General features: G+C 40.8%; 1 protein-coding gene across 2 annotated transcripts in view; it reads right to left on the reverse strand.

The window, feature by feature from the left end:
- The window catches only part of LOC126236068 (ubiquitin carboxyl-terminal hydrolase 31), a 339,074-nt gene that overhangs the window by 5,229 nt on the left and 311,780 nt on the right, over positions 1-22,065 (reverse strand). The window contains exons 9-11 of one of the 2 annotated variants that reach the window (XM_049945121.1): positions 12,508-12,775; positions 4,438-4,695; positions 2,640-2,797 (exon numbers count right to left, since the gene is read on the reverse strand). In XM_049945121.1, coding sequence (XP_049801078.1) covers positions 2,640-2,797; positions 4,438-4,695; positions 12,508-12,775 — 684 coding nt within the window. Of the gene's footprint in view, positions 1-2,598; positions 2,798-4,437; positions 4,696-12,507; positions 12,776-22,065 lie in introns of both variants that reach the window. The other variant, XM_049945122.1, reaches the window with a different exon arrangement.

The raw sequence follows: 22,065 nt of genomic DNA on the forward strand, positions 1-22,065 counted from the left end.
ACACATTTCTGCAGTCTCTTCAATAGCAGAGCTAGTTGCCATATAAACTTGTACTGTTGTGGTAGATGTGGGCTTCATGTATTTTGGCTACAATAATGCATTCACTATGCTGTTCATAGTAGCATACTCACATTCCTTTTTTCTTATTCATTACGAACCCACTCCTGCACTACCTCTATTTGATTCTGTATTTATAACACCGTACTCACCTGACCCAAAGTCCTGTTCATCCTGCCACTGAACTTCACTAACTCCCACTATATCTCACGCCCTGATGCATAGAATGGCAGTTTTGTTTCACCTGATAACAATGTCTACCTGAGTAGTCTGCACCCGGAGACCTGAACAGGGGACTATTTTACTTCCAGAACATTTTACCCCCAGAGTATGCCATCATCTAATTTAACCATACAGTAAAGCTGTATGCCCTCAGGAAGAATTACAGCTATAGTTTCCCCTTGCTGTCATTCGTTCGCAGTAGCAGTACCAGCACAGCAGACTGTTTTGATTGATGTTACAAGACCAGATCAGTTGATTATCCAGATTGTTGCCCTTGCAACTGCTGAAAAGGCTGCTGCGTCTCTTCAGGAACTACACATTTGTCTGGCCTGTCAACAGATACCCCTCATTGTGGTTGCACCTATGGTACAGATATCTGTATCGTTGAGGCCTCCTATACTGCTAAATAATTTACAGATTGCCAGAACCTCCTTAACACCTTTAAAAATGTACCTCTGTTGTAAAGTAGACAGCGCCAGCAATTATGCTATGAAAAAACTGTGCATTTTTAGTAAAGAGACTACACACTAGCTCACAAGAACAAGAAGTGACAAGTGATGGCACGGGCATGCATACCTTGTGAACAATGCCTTGTCTGGGGGTAGGTGAAGGAGGGGGTGGGGTGTGGGGGGCAGAAGGAGTATGGAATGAAGAATTGTTTGGGGATTATGATCTCAGTCTGAAAGGAACTGATAACTGTACTGGAACTAGTGACTTTATACCTGCTATTCCACTACAGGGGGTTGGGGGAGGGAGAGGGGGGATGTGTCCTAAGGCAAATTTTAATGGCAGGTAAGTATAGGTGGATAAGGGTGAATTATATATTTTACAAAATTCAAATGTTTATTGGAGACTACTGTTTCCATTCTCTGATTGTTAAGGATAACATACGTGTATTCAGTAGTGATCCCTTAGGAAGTTCTTTAGTAAACAAAACTAGTTTCTGAGGATTGGCGAGAGAAAACTCATTCTATTTCACAATTCAGTATCATCCAAAGAAAAGTTTATTCTGAAAGTCTTTAAGGGCAGTTTCTCTGCCATTCCTGTAAAAACACATGTGACTGTGAAACTTCTGTAGGACCAAAGATTTTAAAGTTGTGCATCTAGTATCTCAGTTAGTTTCCAAAGATAACAATTGTTAATATTTGATTTAAGGTCAAACTAATTCCTCATTTGAGTCCTAAATCAAAAATTAACACTAGTTACCATTAGAATCCAACCAAGATCTCTGAAAATGAACTACTTTAAAACTGAAAATGAACTAGTTTTAAATCTTTGAACCTAGAAAAATTTCAAAGCCACACACATATATCTTTGTACCTGAATATGACGTAACACCTGCAAACCTGTTTATAAAATACATAAGAAATATTGTACAATATTATACCAGTGTCACTTGTTTTCATTCATAATATACAAAACATTCTACCAAAAACTGATGGAACAGGCGATCAACGCAAAACTACATTAAATGTATACTACTCTAAAGTACACCTCATAATCAAGTATTCCAGCATATTCAAAAATTCTAATAAATATGAAGATGCATGCTGTAGATCTCCAGAGCCAGGAAATGATTTCAAGTGGTAATAAAGGCAAATGAAGCCATGAATTCTAGCAGAAGTAGAGAAGATAACAGATCATAAATTGATTGCTGTAAGTAGTAAACATGAAGAGATTCCTCTACTTGAAAAGTAATACTACTTCCTGATTTCTTTTTAAAAACTGTAGCAATCTTACATTGATCACCATTTCACATAATGGCTCAGTGATTCCCATTACCGATGGCCTGCAGTACATTGTTTTGAGGCCATGGTTCATTTTGGAAACAGATATCCATTGCACAAAAATTGAGTGGATTTCATTAATTGCAGCCAGTTTGTGCAGTTATTCTCTAGTGTATTTTGTTATTAAAAAGAAACAACCTGTATTAAACCAGCCTCAAAAATGCAATTCTGTAACAAATCTGTAAATGAATAGCACAAAACCTAACATTAATATTAATGGTTCTCGTAACTGTTAAAAAATGCAATTTTTCATATTGTAGCATTTATTGTGAACATAATGTACAGAAAATGTAGCTCTACTATTAAATGTTGCTGTTGTTTTTGAAGCTCCAGCTTGTAGTTATGTAAATACTGAGATTAATGCTGACAGAAAGCAAAGTATGACACAACAAAAATATACTGCAGACAAGAACAGCATTTCACGCAAGTGGTGACGACACAGTTTATCTGCTGCAGCCCCTGCACCACATTACACACCCACCACAACTGTTTAATGTTAGTGGTGTTAGTGTAGTGACATACAACCACTTACACCTCTTTCTACGTCTGCCCCATGTTTGTTTTGACCCTCACCCAGTCACTCCTGGGAGAGGCAAGTGGCGCATCCTCGTCAGAGTAATGCTCGGCTTCGGTCTCTGTGGCCACTGAACGCTTGCTTGTCGGTTGCGGTTGCAGCGTCGAGTAGTTACGAGCACCACGAGTGAAATTTGGCGCAGCATTTTCTTCTGATTCTGCAACAAATGTTGCAAAACTTTAATTAAACAGAGCAAGTCACTGCTGGTTTGGGATTTGTAAATATGGCACACACTTTTTCTATGTACTGGTGAGGAGAGAAAAAGAAACTGTAAGCTACATTACACATGGCTGTGAAAGTAAACTGTAGGACTCACATCTGAATTAAGAGCGACTGGTGCCGTCAGGAAAACTTTGATACTGCATATCACAGAACCTAAAACTTTTTCCCCTAGACATGTGAGACTGCAACTGCTTCTTTACTTCTTTTTAATGGCAATGCAGGAGAGGTTCACACTGTTTTTCAGAGCTACTCCAATTGCATCTTATTTGTTACTAAGTAAATGAAAGGCACAGTAGTATGTGGAAAGCACATTCCTAATAGCATAGTTACCCTTCTATCTTAACAATAGTTCTAGCAAAGACATACGAACTCAAGGACAATAAACATAGGCATATTTCATAACTAGGCAGTTATACTACCAATTAGGAAGAAAGAAAATATTTGCACGGCAGAAAAGTTTCTCTTTGCTCTGTGTGTGTGTGTGTGTGTGTGTGTGTGTGTGTGTGTGGGTGGGTGGGGGGGATGTTTTCTACTTTTAAAGAAGGGCTTTTGGAAAAGCTGTCATAGCTGGTGCTGCACGGAGCTACCGGTACTGTACAGGGGACCCAGGAGGACCTAAAGTACTCTACTACAAAGGTTGCCAATGAAGACTCAAATTAACAATGTCAATAACAATTTATATTGAAAACTCCTGAATGGACTTAATTTTCAGTTAGAGCCTAGTATCCACTCGAGACACGTCTTCATACTCAATAACAATAATAAAACTTAAATGTTGACTGAAGCTAATGGGAATGCCTTAAAAATGGCAACAGAAGAGAATTAATTATGATTTTGTACAACCCACACCAAGCATTTGTTGAGCCATTATTTTAAATGAACTATCATAAGTAATGAAGAGACTTGGCAGTGTGTGGGAAGTGATGTATTACAATACAACAGAAGAAATTGAGGATCTAGCACAAGATATGAAAAAAATGCATCAAAATATTACATAGCTATCTTAGCATTAGTAGCTTAAATACTGAATACAAATGTTAATATAGTAAAATAAAGTCATTGCTAGAACATTCACAATTTAAAGAGTAAAGGGATGAATTCACCAAATAAACAATACACAAAATTTTTGACAGGCTCGTAAACGAGTCATAACACTGCCACCTTTAGGATGAATACTCTTTCAGAGCTATAAAGCTACCTTGCACCCCCCCCCCCCCCCACACACACACACATTTTACAGCCGCAACTGCACTGGACAGTCATGCTGCACTGCTGCCACAATGGGACAATGTAGCTGTATACGTGTATGTGTAGTGTATAGCTCTGAAGAAGCAGCTAGCAACATTCTCAGTCTTATTAATGCATCTATCAATGATGATTCAGTTCTTCAGATACAGGAATATAACATACTCAGATATTGCAATTAACAAAACCAACATAATGCAGAAAAAACCACTGACATCAGATGAGTAAATTAAGGAACTAAACATCATCAAAGTAACTGCTCACAGTATTGACTACAGCATTGGCAACCTTTACCATCACAGGTTTCTGTAAGTGTGTAAGCCACTTTACCTTTATTGGAGAGGTCTTCCTGAGAGCGGCTAATGGAGTGGTTGAAAGCAGGCATCCGATAGACCCAATGGTCAAGGCCAGAGCCCGATGAGCTGGTGGATGCGGCCGAGCTGGCCGAGTAGGAACCCGTGCTCAGTCCCCGGCGCTGGTAGAACAGGATGTAGGCGGCGGATGTCACTATACTCGTCTCGGAGACGGGCTCCACGCGAGTGTCGTCAAAACAGTACCACTGGGCATCGTACGGGTTCCGGCAGAAAGCTGTCAAAGTAAGGTGACTGCAATCAGGTCTGATGGGACTTCTAGATGAGAATAAGGAAAGAATCCTTTGCAATGACATGGCAATGTACCAAAATGCTGCTGTAATTATTAACTGCTAGACGTTTTACATTAGCAATAGGCCTATTTCAGCATTATTGCTGTCTTCAGGCTATTTCCATATTGCATCACGGTGTTGCGTCATCTTACAATCTTATTGCTCCATAGCATGTTTCCAACTGCAGCCAAATTTTTAAATATTAATCTCTATTAATTGCTGTCATTTGCAAATGTAAGCTAAGTCTTTTATTGCTTATATATACTGTTAAGGTTTTGACAGCTACAATTGACAGCTAATCCAGTGATGTACGCTTACACACGTTTTTGTTATCTGTGTAAGATCTTCAGCAAACTCTAAAATAATAATTCAGGCATTTTATATACGAGGTGTCTAAAGGACAATGAACATGAGAAGATGTGAACAGAGATGAATGCAGTACTGAATCAGTTAATGTCCTCTGTTCACAAAGCAAAGAAGACAGGACACAAGACAAAGGAATTGACATTTGGCTGCTACTGGCCATTTACATCAATGGGGCAATTTGAAAATTTGTGTAAGATTGGGATTTGAACCCAGATCTCCTGCTCACTAGGCAGATGCTCTGCCCACTGGTATCTCGGTACAGTGGTCATCGCAATTTCATGGACTACCCTAGCATGCCTTCCGTCAGATCCACATTCTCAACTTATACACACACTACTGACATAGTGGCCCTGCTCCTTGTCCTCATCACTCATGTTGTTCTGCCAATTCCCGTAAGAGTAATATACAAAGAAGATAAGTTGTGACTCCATGAAGCACTGAGCACCACATGCCAGAGTGAGTATCAGTTACAGCTAATATGGGAACTTATACAGTAAGTAAGATTTTAGAGAATAATTTGGAGGGAAAATTTCAAACAGCATCAGGTAATGCTCATGAATGAGATTCACTGATATTAGGTTTCGGGATTAATCGTGATGGCAATAGTGTGTTACCTGCTGTACATTATGCTGTTAATTTTCTTACGCTAATTCTAAGGCTATTCTGAAACACAAAGGTAAAGTAAACATTCAAGCTTTTTAAGATTGGAGAGGGCATTTCAGTTTTATTGCTTCTGCTCAGCATTATGAAACATTTGTACACAAACTGAAACAGTTAAATCTGTGACAGTGAAATCATTATTTCATTTTTTTTAACAGACAGGATCTTGCTTATACTACTACATTTGAATTACTCCACCAAACTGTACATATCCCACACCTCCATTTTTGAAAATGGCAGATGCAATTGATGAAAATATAGAACAAGGACCCAGAAGCTTAAGAGAAAACAAGAATGGAAATAATCAATCATAAATATGTCCTGAGTGGACATTCTCCTCATTAATTAGATCAAGATTGCATGGCTGTAGAAAGAACTTTCATCACTGCCAGCAATAATTTATGTCCCAGAACATTCTGAATGTGTAGTCACTTAATCTTCCTAAAGATTTACTTCCATAAAAATGGAAAAGGCAGAATTCACGTAAGTTGAACCTCCAAAATAGTTCATTAAAAACAAAATGAAAGGCATATCTAGCATGCGCTGGATGTTTTTCGAGAGCACAATCAACTAAACTGTTTGTTAGCAGGCTATGAACACAACAGTAGATTTTTAAGAACTAAATGTGAAGCTGCAGTAAATGGAGGCGCACACACACAAGTTGTGCTTCCAAAGGACCTCGTGCAAAGCCAACCTCCTTACGTAAAACATTCAAAATAAAAGAGCCTTACATTGACTTGTTCTAAAGTACATAGCTTTCAATTTTTTTCCCCTCTGATTTTTGTGAGACAGTAAAAGAACTCTGTACTTGCTTACTTTGTGTTGTCTTATTACAATTTATAACAAAAATCCAAAGCAGATACTGAAACAAAACTGCTCAGCAGAAACTGATCATGAACAGGCTTCATACTCTGCTCTATGATACATCAAATACTGGACTGCAGACAAAAAAATACAACAGATACACATTAATAGAATTTTGTATGAAATAATACATTCTGGGTGAAAAGTCTTTTTCCACTGAGGAAGTTGCAAAAGCAATGAGAAATAAGCCTATGTGCAAGTATATTTGATAGCAGTATGATGTATATCAACCTTGGACAAAGTATATAGAACAGACAAAGCAAATTGAGGCAAAAATGAATTCCACTTTCAGGGAAATATTAAACATTATACACAATAGAGTACAAAAAGTTAGTTTTTTCATAAACAATAAATACAGAATGGAGGTAATTAAAAAAAACATTTTTTTCCATTGTACTTCTGACAGGTTTGATGCAGCCTAACAAGAATTCCTCTCTCATGCCGACAACTTCATTTCAGAGCAGCCCTCGCACCAAATGTTCTTCAATTATTTGTTGTACAGGATGAGAAAGAAAGATATCTGTCTTCCTCTACAGTTTTCTCAAGTACCATTTAAGTTATACCTTGAAGTTTTAACACATGTTCTATCATACTGTCTGTTCTTTTTGTCAATGTCTTCTAGGTGTCCCTCTCCTCACACTGATTCTGTGGAGAACCTTTTTATTTCTTGTCTTATCAGCCCACCTAATTTTCTCCATCCTTCTATAACACCACACCTCGAATCATTTTTGCACAGTCCATGAGTCACATCCATACAATGCTGTTCTCAGAAATTTTTTCCTCACTTTAAGGCTGGTATTTTATACAGGTAGACTTCTTTTGGCCACAACTGCCCTCTCTGCATGTGCTAGCCTGTTTTCTATAACCCCCTTGCTCCAACGGTCATGTGTTATTTGGCTTCCAAAGCAGGAGAAATCTTTCACTCCACCTACTTTGTGGCCCCCTATTTTTATACAAGTTCATCACTAATATCATTTCTGCTACCCCTCATAACTTACATATTTTTTGGTTTACACTGTTTTTAGTGTAAGGTCATTGGACTGTTCAATCCATTCAACAGGTCCTGCAATTCTTCCTCACTTTTGTGGAGATAGAAATGACACCGGTGAATCTGATCACTGATATCCTTTCACCTTAAATTTTAATTCCACTACTGAACCTATCCTTTATGTGCACCTTTGCTTCTTCAATGTACAGATTGAAGAGTAGGGGCAAAGATTACTTCCCTGTCTTATACTCTTTCTGACCCTATCACTCCACTTTTGGGTTGTATTTTCGGGTCTTGCACACCACCACCACCACCACCACCACCACCGTGGAGAGTTTCCAGCCTCTGGCTGGGTGTGTATGGAATATATGCCTCTCCATCGTCTTCTGTCTTGCCACTATCTATCCTTCTTCACCTTGGTCCAGTCTCCTCCTTTCTTCTGGACTACTCCTTTCAGCCAACTGTCTCTCGGTCTTCCTCTTGGTCTCTTTCCTTCCAGTTTCATCTCGTGTATCCTCCTGGGTATCCTTTTCTACTCCTCCTGTAATGGTTCCACCTTCAATAACACTCTGATCCTCTCATTTATTAACCTGTCTATTTTTGTCACTCCAACACTGTTTCTAAAGAATTTCATCTCGCTAGCTTGTACTTTGCTTTTCTCTCTTCCTTTCATAACCCAGGTTTCTGATGCATATGTCAGGATCAGGACATAGTATGACTGTCTGGTATGTAACCTTTTTACTGATTTGGAGTACATACTTGCTCCATATCAGGCTTCTGACACTCTACTGAAATGATTCTGCTTTTCTCCCCTGCTCGTTTATTTCTCTGTTGTTGTGTTCCTTTCTTGTTGTGATAATCATCTCACTCTTTCTTATACTAAATTTCATCCCATATTCTTGTACTGTTCGTTCCCATACATCCAACTGCTCTTGTACTTCCTCCTTCTCATTCCCCAAATCATCAGATCATCTGCAAACACCATAGCTTTCATCTTCCTTTCACCAATTACTTGTGCTACTGCACTCATTATATCATCCATCACTACAATGAAGAGTAATGGTGAAAGTGCACTTCCCTGCCTCAAGCCATTCCTCTGTTCAATCCAAGCTCTCATCTCTCTCCTCCCACTTTTACACAGCTCACACTTCCATGGTACATTTCCCTTATCCTCCCAATAATCTGTTTTGTTACTCCTCTGTTCTCCAGGGCTTTCCACATTTTGCTTCTACATACACTTTTTCAATGTCCCAGAAGGTCATTAGTAGATCTATTCCATATTCATAGTGCTGTTCCTGCAGTTGTATCAGAGCAAAAATTAGATCCACCATGGACCTTCCTGTTCTAAAGCCATGTTGGTCTTCTCTCATTCTTCCTTCTAATTTTGCCCAAATTCATGCTTCCAAAATTTTCTCAAAAATCTTTGCACAATAACTCATCAATGTTATCCCCCAATAGTTCTTGCACTATTTTCTATTTCCCTTCTTGAAGATCGGGACAATTATTCCCTTCTTCCAGTCCTCTGGGATCATCTTCTGTCTCCATACAATTTTCATTACTCGATACAGCCATTGTATCCCCACCTCTCCTCGTGCTCTCGTCATCTCTACACTTAGCTCATCCAGACCTGGTAATTTCCCTCCCTTCATCTTGCCCAATGCCTCTTCTACTTCTCCCCATGTAAGGTCTTTTTCTATTTGCTGTTCCTCCTCTTTTTTTTCTCATTGGTTTGTTCCTCCTCATCCAGGTCTCCATTTGGGTTCAGGAGTTCCTCAAAATACTCCTTCCACATGTTCTTGAATTCCTCCTCATTCTCTACATCTTGTCCACTTTGTTCACCATTTGAGCATAATATGTGGTACCGTTCTTCCTCTTACTTTTAATCATCACATATAACACCTTCACTATCCTCCTCCATCATTCTGGTCCACTGTTCCATCCACTTTCTTCTTTCCTCCACCACCACTCTTTTTGCTTCTTTCTTGCTTGCCTGATACTCTTCTCTTGTCTCTACTGTTCTCTTCTGGAACCATACCCTAAAGGCTCTATTCTTCTTCTGTAATATAGCCTTTGTTTTATCATTCCACCAGAGTGTTTCTTTCCATCTCTTTTTGTTGCTTGTCCTCCCACATATTGCTTCCACCGCACTTACTAATGTTCCCTTGAATCTAGCCCATTCCTCTTCTACCGTTTTTGGTTCATTCTTTGGGATGCTTTCCTTTACTGCTCGTAGGTACTGTACCCTGCTTTCTTCTTCCTTCAACTTCCATATTCTTATACATCTTTCCTGTTTTTCTGTCCCTTTATTATCCTTAGTCCCTCTCAGGTTCATTACCAGCAAATGGTGGTTACTACCACTATTACCTTAATGTCAATGATGTTCCTATTCATCGCACTATCGGACAGGAAGTAGTGAACTATCAACTTTCTCTTTAAGTCTTGACTGTATCAGGTAATCTTGTGGCTCTCTCTTTTCCTGAACCAAGAGTTCCCAACCAGCAAGCCATTCCTTTGACAGAACGCCAATAGTCTTCCACTTTCCCCATTTCAGCAGCCCCAACCCTCTGGTCCAAGCACACTTTCGCAGCCTTGTCTTTCTCTTCCAGCGTGTGTGTTTAAATCTCCCATTACTGTCATATTCTTCCTTCCTGTCTGCTTCTGTATTTCTTCTTCAAACTCTTGCTTCTCCTCAGAAGTGCAACCCACCTGCAGCGCATACACCTGTGTTACCTCTATTGTCGTCCCCTCAAGTGATGTTTTGGTCTTCATCATCCTATCACTTATTCTCTTCACTTCCTCTTTTAATCGAGCTCTTACTACTATTCTGATTCCATTTCTCCTTCCCTCCTCACTTCCACTCCAGTGCAGTCAGTAGCCTTTCCTCAGTTCTCTCCTTCCTTCTCCTTTCCATCTTGTTTCAGCTAACCCCAATAGGTCTTTTACATATTGTACATTATTTACCTTTCGCTACAGGTTACATCTATTTTCTTCAGAATTTTGAGCATCTTTAACCATTTTACACTTTCGAATGCTTTTTCTAGATCAACAAATCCTCTCAATGAATATTTGTTTTTCTTATGATTTTAGAAAATCTGGCGGATTTTATTTATGACTACCACCTTATTCCACCTATATGCTCTCCCTAATGTGATACACAGGGAAATTCCTTTTGCACTCTAAATGGTGATGCATTTTCTTTTAGTTTCACTGAAGGTTGTTCTGATTGGTTGGTTGGTTTGGGGGATCAAAGGGACCAGACTGCTACGGTCATCGGTCGGTTGTTCTGACTTTTCTATATGTTGGACTTGTTCCTCTGACGACTACTTCTGGTTCAATATTGGACAAAACTAATAATTTTGATGGAAAAATAAAAAATGAGAACCAATGCAAAATATATTTGTTCAGAAAGCAGAGAGAGGCAATTTGTTTGGAGTGGGTAACAGTATAGAGGGAGTAACAATTATGGGATTTCAGGCAGACTGAGACAGAGTGAGATTGCAGGTCAAAGCTCAAATGAGTATATTTTGATAGCTACAACATAGTATTGAAAGATGCCATCTCCTGCTGTGGAAAAGAATAAATTTTCCAACAAAGTATTTTATGGTGATAAGATTTAATATAACCAGTCTGCCTGAGCTCTTTGACCTATTAGATGGGGCCACAGAAAAGTGTGGGACACACACACACACACACACACACACACACACACACACACACACACACACACACACACACTGTTATGAAAATCACTCTCTACCCCCTCATTCGGATGGAGTCCATCCCTTCTGCTACCACCTGATCAAAAGAGGTAGCACGTCACTTCCATTAGTGAAGAGCTCCATTAGGGAAAGTTGAAAAAAATGTGACAAAAATTCTACATTTAGTAAGCGATACAGGCTGTGAAATATCTGTAAGATAGGGTATAATGAGCAACACATTACCTACTACCACATGTTGGTAATAGCCCACTGCCAGGGATGAAGAACTGAGACTCTTCAATGCCTCTATCAACAATTCAGAGAAACAACTTACTGCACTAGGCAGCACTGGTACATAAATCACTGATCATCTTAGAGGCGACAAATCACGGTAATTACTGAGATCATTTACAGGCGACACACATCGAGCGTGTGACTGTCATGGTGTCAGATGTCAATTAGTTATTACTTTCGTTTACAGTGTTGGTAACAGCTTCTTGTAACAGTGAACCTTCCCAAAAATGGAGCCAGTGCTGTGTAGACTCGCATTACTCTTATCTGGTGGGAGTTAATTCCAAGATTGCGTACTATGGAAAGGGATTTAGACTTTATTTATTCCCAAATCATGATCTTAGGAATTGCATGGATTGTCATGGGGAGACATGTCTGAAAATTGGTAAAAAGATTTTTACAAGATTCTCACAGTTTTCTTGAGAGATACTGCTAGAGTGTATCCCAGGTACAGCAAAAAAGGATTACTTCTCGCTGTGTAGCCAAGATGCAGAATTGTCGATGAAGATCTGGATGACGATTAAGGTAAGGTAAATCACTGTCATCTTCTGTCATCACTGTTGTCAACAGTGTAAACAAAATTGATATCTGGCACCATGACAGTCGCATGTTTGATATACATTACTTGCAAGAGATCTTGGAAATTACACAAGTCACAATTACCTAAAATGTAAAAACACGTCTACAGAGTGGTGTGTGAAATACGCCAATTCCTCCCGGAAAATAGTATGTCTAAGTTTTTCAATGTCGGTGGAAAAACAGGATATTATAATTCCAGTAGTTTATTGGTAGGTACAAACTTCATTTGATACTGTTAGCACATTAGTCAGTAACTATTTTTATGTGACACAGCCTTCCAAATATTCAAATGCATCAAGAGGAGGCCGTACCTGTATAATGGCCACCCTGGGGATCCTGGCCATGGTGGTTGCACACTGCGTACAGGTCGTACACATTGTCATCCGGTCGGTTAGGAGTGCGACGAGGCCGTTTCCATGGAGACCAGCCGAGACCACCGAGGACACCACCACCCGGTGAACACAGGTTTTGAGGAGGAGGGCCGTTTGGTCGGTCAGCCAGGTGAGGATTCATATCGAACCCATATAGAGGGAAATCGACCAGCGTTGTCAGTTTTGTTGTAGACCTCTGCTTGGATTGCTGTAATACATCAACTGCATAAAAGTGATGTTCACTATCTAGTACAAGGGCAACTTTGTATGTGCTCCAAAACACACTCCACTGTTACGGGATGAATATGCTCACGTCTGTACTACACAATCCACCATGTGGTGTGTTGCGGAGGATTCACAGTGTTCCAGCTTCATTCCCCCCACCCCCCTCCCCCACATATATCATTTGCAAATAGTGCACGAGGAGAAAGAAAGCCTGAACACTTCTGTGTAGGTCGTAAAGTTTCTCTACTTTTAGCATTGTGTTTGGTACAAGTAATGTATGTTCAAGAAAGTTTTACATTTTTTAAATCCTTTTGGAACGTGAGTTTTCACAATTTTGTGTGTAAGGCTCTCCAAGTATTACATGTAATGTCTGCAGTTGTATTACTGTGACAATCTTGAACTGGCTGAATAAATCTGTGACAGATTGTGCAGTAATTCTTTGAATTTTCTCTCTCTTTCTCCTTAATCTAATTTCTTAAAGGTCCCAAGCTGATGAAGGATGCTCCAGAATTGGTCAAATGACAATCGTATGAAGGACCTCTTTCTTGTGTGAAATAAATTTCCCTGGAAATTCTACATAAATCCTAATTTAGCACCTCCCGTTCCAAAAGCTAGACTTATGTGGCTGTTCAAGTTTAAATCACTGTGGATTGAAAGTCCTTGATATTTGAAGGTTGTGAGTAATTCAAAGAATGATCACTATCATATGGTCAAACAATATCTAATCTTTTCATCTATTTACTTGTATTAAATTATATTTGCTCAAGTTTTGAGTAGCTGCCAAACTTTACACCATGCACTGATCCTCTTGGTCATGCCTCTAGTGGCTCCAAAGATAAACAGCACGGCCCTGGGGTCAACTGAACCTACTGATGCCAGATGTTGGCTTGCATGAGACACCCTATATGTGCTACATACTAAAGCATTAAGAGGACAGAAAACAGACAATATTTTTGTGGCTTCTACATTACTTTTTGGTGGTTGTGAGACACTGATCTTGCAAGCTTTGTCATCCTGTTGTGGGTGCCAGCTCTTCCTCATGATGGGCAGAGGAACATAAATGTACGATTGGATTTTACCCGAATTTTGGCTCTTAAGTTACTGCCTGGTGACCAATAGCACACCAACGTAAAATAGTTTCCTTTGAAGATGACCACAAGTTTATAATTTCCTTGCAGACTTGTTAGCTGTCTTTTAATTAAAAGTTGGAGTTGTTTTGTACAAATGAGCTACTTGACAACAAATATGTTTAAATTGTTCTTGTTTATTTACTTATGACAGTTTATTATTGGCATGAATTGGTTCAGTTATTTTAGAGGCAGCCAATTTACAAAGCCAACTAAAGGTCTCAAACACAATTTGCGGAATGTTCAAACTGTTCATGTGTCTGAACATACTTTCCAATACAATTTTACTGTCGTATATATTGTCACTGGTGGAAAAGTCTGAACTGAGACGAACCAGCTGAATTGTCAAAGTTCGTACAGTTCCTCAACATGCTAATCTTCTAAATTGCAATGTACACTCAAAATAATTAAACTCAAGAAACTGGAACAGCACAGCTAAATGCCAGTCAAAACTAATCAGAAACTCTACACCTAGCATCAAGGCTACAGAGCTTCTCCTTTTGTCCTTAAACCTGATGCCTTGCCCCTGGAGTCTCAGACTCCAGTGCAGGAGACAAAGCTGCTGCTAAACGAGAAACTTTGACTCATTTGAGTCCCTAATCAAAGTCCTTCACACCTTGCATCAATCCCCAGCTAAACTACATCATGTCCTTACTACACCCTTTACTTTGTCTGCTTGTAGCTGCTGCCTTCGTAGCCTCCCCCAGGTGTCACTTCGTGGTAGAGCTGTGCAACAAGTTATAAACTTGTACAACTTTGAGGCAGTTGCCACTATTAATATATATATCATTAAACAAAAACTATATCATGAAGTGCACTTAAACAACTTTTATGATGATACTAGACATTATATGTTTACTGTGTGTAACATCTCATGAACAACTCACATTATCATGAATTATTTAACCAATATGCATTAATTTTGTCATTAGACCAAACACTAAGTGTTTGGAACATTAATGAAAAACACTGCCATTTATGTTGCAATTTAACACGACAGTTAGTTGAAAAAGGACAGTCAGTCCAATGCTGTATGCACCAACATTATTCAAAACTGCATGTGTAGTCTGTTGTGAGTAGAGGTGAAAGTAACACACAATAGCTTTTTGTGAGGTGTCATGAGGCAAACCACCTCACTGGCACCTGTTCTTTCTTCAGCCTTAAACAAATGCTGGCAGTTTTGGTCATAAACAATGAAACGGGTGACCAGTAGATGGTGCCAACTACAAACCCTGGTGCGGTTAAAAGTGTGCAACTAGCTCTGGCATACTGACTCCATTGTGGATCCTTGTGAGACACCCCACTTGCTAGTGCCTGTGCAACCTTCAAAGTTTATGGTTGATTGGTTGTTTGTTTGTTTGTTTGGAGGGGACCAAACAGCAACCCCATGTGTCTCATGATCTAAGGTGGCAGAAATCAAGTGAGGAACAACACAAACAGCACAGTCCAATCAAAGGGCAGGGAAAATGAGCAGAGAGATAAAAAGAATGTCGGGGCAACGGGAAGAGTAAAGAACAGGAGGGGGGGGGGGGGGGGTTTGTGGGTGTGAGAGCAGGGGTACCCCAGAGACCCAATGCTCATTTGCTCATTGGTGCACCAGTACTGCGACCAACCCTTTCCGATCCCCACCATACCATGATCATGACACAATGGGGACAACACCAGGGGAAGACGACACAATAAGGGGGGAAACAAAGCACACAAAAGACCAGACAGAACATAGAGAAAAGAGAGGAGAGCCTGGCTGGTGTGGAGGCAAGGCCAAGGCCACCATAACCAATGCAGACACTAACCAAATGACTATAATTCCTGAAGTAAATTCAGGTACTTAAACATGGGAAGACACGTAACATTAGCAAAGAAAACTGGGGACAGATGTAACTCTGCAAGAGTCATTTGCTAACAGGTGGGTGGGCATATTTAGTGTGAAGGGCTAAAAGGAGGGGGCAGTCCAGCAAAATATGGAGATCCAATGGGTGGGGGGCGCCAACTACAAAAAGGGCTCACGGCGAAGCAAAAATCCAGGGGTTCGCCAATATGAAGACAGAAAAGGGTGATAAATTCCAACTGGGGCAGAAGGAGGAAGGAAGAATACCATATGGTGGGTGCCTCCTAGACTGCACGAAGTTTATTAGACAGGGAGGTAGCCCCCCCCCCCCCCCCAACCATCAATAGTTGGCCCACGATTTAGCGAAAAGGGATCTGCTGTAAAACTGCTCATGTGGCACCCCGGAGAACAGGGGGCTGTTGGTTGCCAAGCTCGCCCCCACCATACACACACACACACACACACACACACACACACACACACACACACACACAAGTTCATTACCTGGGATACCCATGCAGCTGGACACCCAAAGGAGCAAGCAGCATCACCAAAATCAGCGCACCATGGGTGGCCGAGACCAAGGAGTCACACAAAAACACTAGGCTTGATTGCCTGAAGCCCTCTCACCGAGTCCATACATAACAAAAATTGTGCAAGGGAGGACCATTTAATAAAGCAGAGGGTCGGAAAGACAGCCACCAGTTCTGCAACAGACAGGAGATGGTGTTCTGTGCCAACAAAGTCGTTAAGACATATCCCATGTGATCAGCGGATTTAGAGCCATCAATGTAAAGCCAACAGTATCCTGGGAACGAACAGTACAAGAATGTGGGATGAAATTTAGGAAAGTAAGAATGAGGTGATTATCACAACAAGACTGAAGGAGAGAAGTACAACTGGAATAACAGTTGGTGGGAAACAATTGAGGAGAGTGGAGAGTTTCTAGTACCTAGGAAGCCTGATACAGGAAAATGGAAAAAACGACAGAGAAATAAACGAGTGGGGGAGAAAAGCAGAAGCATTTCAGAAGTGTGTCAGAAGCCTGATATGGAGCAAGGATGTACCCCAAATTAGTAAAACCGTTATATACCAGTCATATTGTGTCCCGATCCTGACATATGCATCCAAAACTTGGGTTATGAAAGGAAGAGAGAAAAGCAAAGTACACATTAACGAGATGAAATTCTTGAGGAGTATTGGAGTGACAAAGATAGACAGGTTAAGAAATGAGGGGATCAGAGACTTAATGAAGGTGGAACCATTACAAGAGGAGATAGAGAAATCAAGGCTGAGATGATATGGGCATGTTAAGTGAATGGAGGAGAAGAGATATCCAGGATGATACACGAAATGAAACTGGAAGGAGGAAGACAGAGACAGATGGCTGGAAGGAGTGGTGGAATGCATCCAGAAGAAAGGAGAAGACTGGACCAAGGTGAAGACAGAGAGATGGTGGCACGACAGAATACGATGGAGAGGCCTATGTTCCAAACAGACCTGGACACAGGGTGGAAACTGTCCAAGATGATGATGATCCTGAAACTCCCGTAAGAGCAGGTGAATCGAACAGAGCAATGGAGGCTTTCAGCCCCTGGAAGAGAACTATCTGTATCTGGGGCCCAGGACCTAACGAAAGGGAGAGGGGTGGGGCAGTGGTCAGAAGAGAAGGTGATGAGGAGAGATGGAAACAGCGGCAGAGAGAAGCAACGCAGAACCCAGTGGGTAAACTCAGCCAAGGGTGGGCAGTGGGTGGGTGACGTCCCGAAGCCATGAAAAGAACAGAACAGAACAGAACAGGAGGAGTGAGGAGGAGAAAAGTGAATAATGATGGCACAGGGAACCAGGATAGGTTTGGTTTTGTTTTGCTTTAGGGCGTGAAAAACAACTGGGGTCATATGTGCCCAAGTCATAACTATAGAACATGAAAACAGAGAGGAGTTAAAAAACGACTATACGTCAGTCCCAATTGACATAATAGAAGAGAGCTAAAAACAGGCACGTGGGAGGAGGAAAAAAAAAGTAAGAAAACACACCATAAAGAAACGGAGGCCCAAAACTAAATATGAAATGGCCTTCGCTATATTAATTTGGGGGATAAAAAGTAAAAAGTGGTTGACAGCCTGTATGTCATTTGCTAAAATGGCCAATAACTCACATGGCAATCCCAAGCAGGAACGTAAATGGTTAAAAAATGGGCAGTCCATCAGGAAGTGGGGGGGCTCGCACTACAGAGAGAAAATTTAGAAGTGGAGGTCAAACCCCAAAGGGGTATCAGAAATGCCAAAAATGGAAAGGTGAAAAAGAAAAGGCAAAGGAACAAAAACTGGGAGGAATACAAGAAACCAGGTGGACATCCAGATCAACATAAGTTAGAACATCAAGTGAGGAGAAAGAGGGGCAGAAGGAAAGGAAAGAGGACAGGGAGGGAGGGGCAAGGGGAATGAAATGCAGCCCAGGAAGGAAGAATGGGCAGCAGTATCCCAGGGTCCCTTGTGCCCCACACATGAACTCATGGAAGAACCATGAGCCCATGGGGGGGGGGGGGGGTTCAGAGTTTAGGATGTGAGAAATGATGCCAACAGTTTAACTCGGGGCATTCCTAAAGCATGCGGCTTGCCTTTAGAGTTTATGAAAAAGTGATTGATACAACCAGTTTCTAAATCAGTGCCCCCCCCCCCTCCTCCTCCTCGTCCCAGTGCCCTCAGTCCCATGGGAGGCCCAGGCCGAGCAGTGTGTGTAAAGATGCAACCCTCTGCTGCTGTAGATAGCCATGGCTCCCCGCAGAGCTTCAGGAATGCTGACAAAGCACCACACTGTGTACACAGTCCAGCATCCTCGCCATGGCTTATGCGTCGCACAAAACACTCATGGGTGCACATTCTGTGACCTTTCAATCTCTAGCATAGCCTAAGGCCTAGTTTAGGTTGAAAGGGGAGTGTCTGGTTGTGAGCTGGTGAAGCAGTATCTCAAAGTCTTCACTTAATCCCTGCCCTATCACAGCTCATCATGCTCCATGGATGGTAGCACAACTACACTTCCGGATGGATTACACTGTTCTACAAATAAAAACTTTTTTCCTATTTCCGATAAAAATATTGTGATCCTAGTTGTATTTTGAGTGCTGAATTGAAAACTGTTTTTGGTTTTATTCTGTCAGGGATAATTTACGAGTAATCGCAATTTTATTTCTCTTTTCAGTTTCTGATATAGTGCAGCAAACGTGAGGTGAAATTCGACAAACAAATGCACATCTTTATGATGTTATAAGTTCATCACATTAATGGAGGGTGGGATCTAACATATAACACAGTAACCTATGTGTATACACTTTGAAGTATTTATTTGACATGAGAAATTGCAGAAAATTGACAAACAAATGGCTCAAATGGCTCTGAGCACTATGGGACTCAACTGCTGTGGTCATAAGTCCCCTAGAACTTAGAACTACTTAAACCTAACTAACCTAAGGACAGCACACAACACCCAGCCATCACCAGGCAGAGAAAATCCCTGACCCCGCCGGGAATCGAACCTGGGAACCCGGGCGTGGGAAGCGAGAACGCTACCGCACGACCATGAGATGCGGGCAAAATTGACAAACAACTGCCTTGTAATGTACATCACTTTTTCTCTTGTATTGTAAATCTTTCTTCTCTCGAATGATATTCCAGCAATAATCTGCTAACATAGAAGGTACCCACTTCCCTTCATAGCGCCTTTCTATGGTAGAAATGTCTTTATGGAATCTTTCCCCATGTTCATCCGATACGTCACTACAACTCTCTGTGAAGTAGTCCAGATGAGAGTCCATCATATGTACCTTCAAAGACATATTGCACCCCAAATCCTGATATGCTTTGATCATATCCTTCACAATTGCTTTGTAGTTAGTAGCTCTTTTTCTTCCGAGGAAGTTTTCCGACACCATCTTTAAACAGTCCCATGCGGTTTTTTCTTTATCAGTTAAACATGCTTCAAAATTTGCATCTTTCTGCAGCTCCCTGATTTGTGGGCCCACAAATACACCTTCCTTTATTTTTGCAGCTGAAAGACGGGAGAATTTGGTAGCTAGATATGCAAACCCACAGGCTGTTGGACCCATGGCCTTCACGAATTGTTTCATCAGGCCAAGTTTGATGTGAAGCGGTGGAAGTAGTATATATTCAGGAGCTACCACACTTTCGCCAACTTTCCATCTCCGCCTAGGCCATTTCTTTTTCACGAAGTGAGAATTTCGGTCTCGACTATCCCACTCGCAAAGAAAACAGGCATACTTTGTGTAGCCTTGTTGCATTTCCAATACCATAGCAATTACCTTGAAATCTGCACATATTTTCCATTTGTGCTCATTGTATTTTAATGAATTTAGCATCCTTTGTACGAATTCGTAATTCTCTTTTGTCAAACTAGCGTAAGCTACTGGAACAGAGGGTATTTTGTTTCCGTTATGGAGCAAAACACCCTTCAGACTTGTTTTCGGTGCATCTATGAAAAGTCTTCACTCCTGTGAAATATAAGTGAAGTTCAGCACTTTCATCAGGCCAGCAACATCATTGCAAAATGTCAGTGCTTCGTCAGTTGAAAAATAAGAAATGAAGGCATGTTCTCTGTGCCTGAACACACTGATTTTAGTACTTTGGTGCAGTAGATTATACTCTTGTAATCTTGAACCAAGCAGCTGCGCCTTTTGTTTACTTAGCCCTAGATCACGTACTAAATCATTTAAATCTGTCTGTGTTAACAAATGTGGCGATGACTCACTTGTGCAGTGATATAAAGAATCATCATCTGTGATTTCTTCAGTACTACTTATTTCACTGTCACTCAGAATTTGATCTCGAGCTCTTGAAGGTACTGGAAGGTTGTCCGAATGCCGCACTGGCATTCTCGCTGAAGGCAGATCTGGGTAAACAATGTGCCTCTTCGACTTTTTGTTTGTAAAACCCTGAATTTTTGTTAGACAGAAATAACAATCAGTAACATGATCCTTAGACCCCCTCCACACCACGGGAACAGCAAACATCGCCACATTCTCTTTACCTTTCCACCACTGAATTAGTTTGCAGTAACATGTAGCACAACAGAAATGTGGTGCCCATTCTTTATCTTGGTCTCCCCCTCTACTCCAAAGTAATGTTTGTATGCTTTCTTTATGACTGAAGAAATTTTCTTCCTATTTCTGGCAAAAGTGAACTTCCCACAGATGTAGCAGAAGTTGTCCGGCTTATATCGACATCCACGACGACGTGGCATTTCTGCAAATTTAAAAATACCGCTTTGGTAATACACCTGTATTAACTTAATAGTAGGGAACTAGAGGAACGCTGATGTGTAAAAACAAGCAGTCGTTTTACCTTCAGCACCAAGCTCAATCAGTTTACACACAGGAATTAAAAAATTCATCCGTGCTCGGAAATACGACAGACAGTTACTTGTCAGCCAAAACACCCACTCGTTAAGACTGACACAAACTGCGGCTAACACCACTGTTGTAAACTCGATGCACCTGCCCCTAGGAGGCGTGAAGCTTTACTGCCGAGGCAGCGACCGGCTGTCGCCGTTCGAGTTAATGAGATGTTTCAGGTGGTCTTAATGACATAGGTGTGGCGGGGGTAACCTAATGATGTCTGATTCTTCCCACCTGCTGTTGCACAAGAAATTATCACGTTCTATCACTACTGGATGCGGCAACATGCCCGTATTTCTCCAAAACATCTCTGTGTTTGCCATGAATTGTGAATATATATATATATATATATATATATATATATATATATATATATATATATATATATATATATATATTTTACATAAAAAGTATCCCTGACAACGATTTTTTGTTTACATATTTGAATTTCCCACGGTAAAATGGTCTAGAAGCACATACTTTAATATCAGAAATAGAACCCATGTCGAACAGTGTTATCAACAATGACCTGTCCTCCTTCTAGGACTTTGATGAGGTAAATACTTGGTTTTGTTGTGAATTTTGGTTTAGGACTGTGGTCGCACACTGGACACTGATCACTGACAGTTATTTCATGTGCAATCAGTACTTGTTCAGAATTGTGTGTATATGAATTTACCGAAAAATTTGTAGCTATGATATTCAAACATATGGCAATGAATTTTTATGACATATCTTTAGGTTATATATTATTTAAGTTATAAATACATGTTTATGAGCCAGCCGCGGTGGTCTCGCGGTTCTAGGCGCTCAGTCCGGAGCCGCGCAACTGCTACGGTCGCAGGTTCGAATCCTGCCTCGGGCATGGATGTGTGTGATGTCCTCAAGTTAGTTAGGTTTAAGTAGTT

The sequence above is a fragment of the Schistocerca nitens genome, chromosome 2 (genome assembly GCF_023898315.1).
Source record: "Schistocerca nitens isolate TAMUIC-IGC-003100 chromosome 2, iqSchNite1.1, whole genome shotgun sequence".
Classification (NCBI taxonomy): domain Eukaryota; kingdom Metazoa; phylum Arthropoda; class Insecta; order Orthoptera; family Acrididae; genus Schistocerca; species Schistocerca nitens.